Raw genomic sequence first — 4122 nt, forward strand, 5'->3', positions numbered from 1 at the left:
TTAATTAGAAATTTAGAACAGTCTTAACACTTTCATTGATTAAGATTCACAAGTACATATACCAACTACATAATAAAACTTCTACTAACCAGCTTAGATTCGAGAAAAATCAACTGGATATTCATATTACTACCACTAATATCGCAAAACCTAACCCTAGAAATTCCAATTCAATCAAACTAAGCCCTCTCACCACGAATCCTTCGGGCAAGCTGGATATCCTTGGGCATAATAGTAACCCTCTTAGCGTGAATTGCGCAGAGGTTAGTATCCTCAAAGAGACCAACCAAGTACGCCTCGGCAGCCTCCTGAAGAGCGGCAACAGCAGAGCTCTGGAAACGGAGATCAGTCTTGAAATCCTGAGCGATTTCTCTGACAAGTCTCTGGAATGGAAGCTTCCTGATGAGAAGCTCAGTACTCTTCTGGTACTTCCTGATCTCACGAAGCGCAACGGTTCCGGGTCTGAAACGGTGGGGCTTCTTCACTCCGCCGGTGGCTGGGGCTGACTTCCGGGCTGCCTTGGTGGCGAGTTGCTTCCTTGGGGCCTTTCCTCCGGTGGATTTTCTGGCGGTTTGCTTTGTTCGTGCCATTGTTGTGGGTGATAGAGAAGATGAAGGTATTTAGAGAGGGAAAGTTGAGTGAGATTTTATTAGAGAGAGAAAGAATGAATGAGAGTGAAGAAGGCGGGATTGATGAGATTTTGAGGAGAAATGAGAGGTTGTTTTATAGTGAGGGGTGAAATAAGGGTGGGAGTAGGAATGAGATCTGGACCGTTGTTGAGTGGAGTGTTATATGGTTATATCTACGGTTGAGGATTGTTTATGAGGGTTTAACACGGATTGTGGATCATGGATCGATGACGTGGATTACTGCTTCCCGCTTTGCAGAGTACTTTTAGTCTTTTGAATTTTACTGCGGCGGTTTCGTTCGTTCTTTTACAAATTCGGTTTTGTTTATGGGACTGATTGTGTGGCGGACTGGCGGGATTTCCATTTACTAGTATATATTTTTATTTTTATTTTTTTGAAAAAATTCATTTTAATTTTAAAATTTTTTTTTTTTAAAACAATAAAAATAACGGTTTTTTCAACATATATACACCTAACTTTTTTGCATTCACCATATACATCCGAGTTATTTCACAAAAATACACTATATACCATTGATAACTAATGATTAAGTAATGATCGTTAGTTATTAGGGTTGATTATGCCTCAAAACCACCCTAAATACATTCTCCTACCCTTCAACCACCTACTTTCCCTTTTTCCACACCAAATTTCCAAGGAGATGCATAGTTTGGAGGATAAGGAAAGATATAAGGTGATTTCGATGCATAATTAACCAAATTTCATTCATCTTGTTGTCATTAAGGATATATAATTATGGGGAATTTTTGTAAATGTAAACACAAATTTTAAGTTTGTTCTAGATCGAAGACAGTTGATGCATAACTTCGACTTTGGGTTCTTGATTGAGGGTCGACGAAGCTTGATCTCTATTTAATATATTTGATATAGACTTGAATTGTTGATTTAGGGCAGACGAGGTTTGTAGACACCCAAATGTGTCTCCCCAAAACCAAACACAGTGATGAATACCTTTCGGGTCATTTGATTATCGAACGAATTGAAAGTGTGAAAAGTCTGATGATGCGGTAGTTTTTATTAAAATATCTCTCTTTATGTTTTTGAAAATATACTCTATTTATGATAATAGCCAATTCAATTTAGTTTGGTCCATGATAATGGTCCAATACTAGTGTAGTTGGATTGCGCTCGCAAAGAGCTTTCCAACGATATATTATAAGCCCAATTCCGATGAATAATGAGAAAGTTATGGCCAAAATACTAAATTAGGCCCTAAATGAATTTTATATGCGGCCTAATGATCTAGAGGAGGGTCTATTAATTATTATTCCTAAAGTTATTAGGATTGACTTCAATCTTCTAGAATAATCTAGAAAGTTCTTTTAAATCCTAATGGAATTAGGAGTGATAATTATATTTTTAAAGAGTTTTACTTGGAATAAAATAAGTGTTTTATGATAAACCCAGTTTTAATTTGATAAACCTGAATTTACTGCTTAATCGTATTAAGAAGAGGATTCTGCGAACAAAGCACATTTTATTTCTGATTCAGCGCAAGGAGATAACCCTGTCGCCGGATGACAAAGTATGTCACCTGGCGCTGGTGCCTGTCGTCTGGCACTGGCCCCTGTCATTTGCGACATGAGGTTTTTTATTCCAAATGGAACTTGATTTCTTTTCTATCGGTTTTCGGACTATTTTTCTATAAATAGGGTTTTTGGCCTCCGTTTTCAAATCACTAACAATCATCAACAATTTCTCTTCTCTCTAAAGCTAGAAGCTTATTCTCTCTATTCTTTTTCTAAACCTTTCCCTCTTACAAAATTCCACATTCACAAGTTCTAGACACACCTAGCCAAGTTCGGAGTTGCCTTCGCCCTAAACATAAAAGGTTGATAATTTATGAGGTTTTGGTCCCAAATCTCTATTTCAATTATTTAATTTGATTGTTTATTTATTATTTTTCTTGAAGTTATTAACGTGGGTATTTTGTTATTAGAAGAGATACGAGGCATCCAAGTAAGTAATTTAATTGTTCTTTTGGTTTAGAAAGCATGTTTATATTATTTTTATTCCTAATATCATGTTAGTCTTTATGATTCCTAATATCATGTTTAGGGTAATAAATAACTAAGATTTCTAATATCATGTGTGTTTCTAGTATCATGTTTAGATTGCTTCTTATCTTCTTTCTATTGTTTAGTGACACGCTGGGAATTGTCATTAATCCTGTTAGTATCATTTCTAGGATCTTGCTATTAATATTATGTTTTATTGTTAACATGGTTGTTATGATAATTGATATGATCATTATTGTTATTGTATATTGTCGCTTGATATTATTGTTGTTATTGTTTGATCACGCCTTTTATGCATGTTTAAAGGGAATTTGCACTTGTAACCACGCTTAATAAGAAAATTAATAATCTTGTTTAGGCTAATATGATGATAATTCAAGTGATCGCCAATAATAGTTTTGTGTGTGCATTAATATTCAACCAATGTAGAGTAAACAGGTTAGTGTTAATATATTGATTGTATTTTAGTCATAAAGCGCGCATAAATATGATAAGAATAAAGTAGATGCCTATTTTTAGGGCAGGTTTAATCTCTTTTAGGTTGGATTTGTACATTCATCCCCGAATATCCAATTATGGTTCCATCCACTATGGAGTTAGCGATCTCACGGATCGTGAAGGGGTGTAAGCTTCACCCTGTGAACAGTTTACATATTTCTAAAACTTGTTGGCGACTCTTTTACTCTCTAACTTTCTTTCCTTTGGACGCCACCATGTTTAAGTGTATGATCACAGTGGGATTCAAGTTTTGGATGCTTGAAATGTTCCCTACAAGATTTAATCTTGATGTAAAGGATGACGCGCTTGATGTTCCGAAGTTCTTCCTTTCTCTGTATTGAGGGTCGTCGAGGCTTGATCTCTTTCCATGGGTGATCTTGTAGAGTACGTAGAATGGCACTTTGATGAGAGGTTTTCTCTGGAGATTAGAATATTTAATCGGCTTTCTCTGTATTTTGATTCTCCTTCTTTCCTCCTCTCTCTAAATGAAATATAGAGAGCTCTATTTATAAAGTAAGTGACTCCTAGGTTTAGGGTTTGATATACATTGGAGTTGGTCTTAACCCATTTTCATAGTTTTTTACTATTAAATAAACAATTTAATTAAAATGAGCTAATTTACTTAATTTCACCCAAATATTTATTTATTTTATTTGAAACCACCCAAAATAATTAATATATAGTCAAATAATCAAACATGGGTCAATACTTTAACTTTTAACCTATATTTTATCCAATGTAGCACTTATATAAATTTTATGTGTCTACAAATTGCCTCCTTCGAGATAGGCCACGGACACGATTTCGGAGTCTTTGATCGAGATCGGACACAACATTTAAAAAAAAAAACTCAAGTCAAACTTTATAATACCGACGAGAATGACAAGGTGTTTGGCTTCATCTTTTATTTTTTTTTTCTCTTTTTAAAAAATTTTATTTAATGTGAGATATTCTTG

At 34.8% G+C, this 4122-nt stretch overlaps 1 protein-coding gene across 1 annotated transcript; it reads right to left on the bottom strand.

The window, feature by feature from the left end:
* On the bottom strand, positions 1–706 carry LOC110686943 (histone H3.2). The gene has a single exon (XM_021863564.1). It carries the CDS (start codon positions 588–590, stop codon positions 180–182), a length of 411 nt encoding a protein of 136 aa, XP_021719256.1. The 5' UTR covers positions 591–706; the 3' UTR covers positions 1–179.
* Positions 707–4122: the final 3416 nt, after the last annotated feature.

The sequence above is a fragment of the Chenopodium quinoa genome, unplaced genomic scaffold (assembly GCF_001683475.1).
Source record: "Chenopodium quinoa cultivar QQ74 unplaced genomic scaffold, ASM168347v1, whole genome shotgun sequence".
In the NCBI taxonomy this organism is placed as follows: Eukaryota; Viridiplantae; Streptophyta; class Magnoliopsida; order Caryophyllales; family Amaranthaceae; genus Chenopodium; species Chenopodium quinoa.

Excerpts from the sequence above, each read along its gene's own strand:
- LOC110686943 (XM_021863564.1), bottom strand. The coding sequence starts at position 590 with ATGGCACGAACAAAGCAAACCGCCAGAAAATCCACCGGAGGAAAGGCC.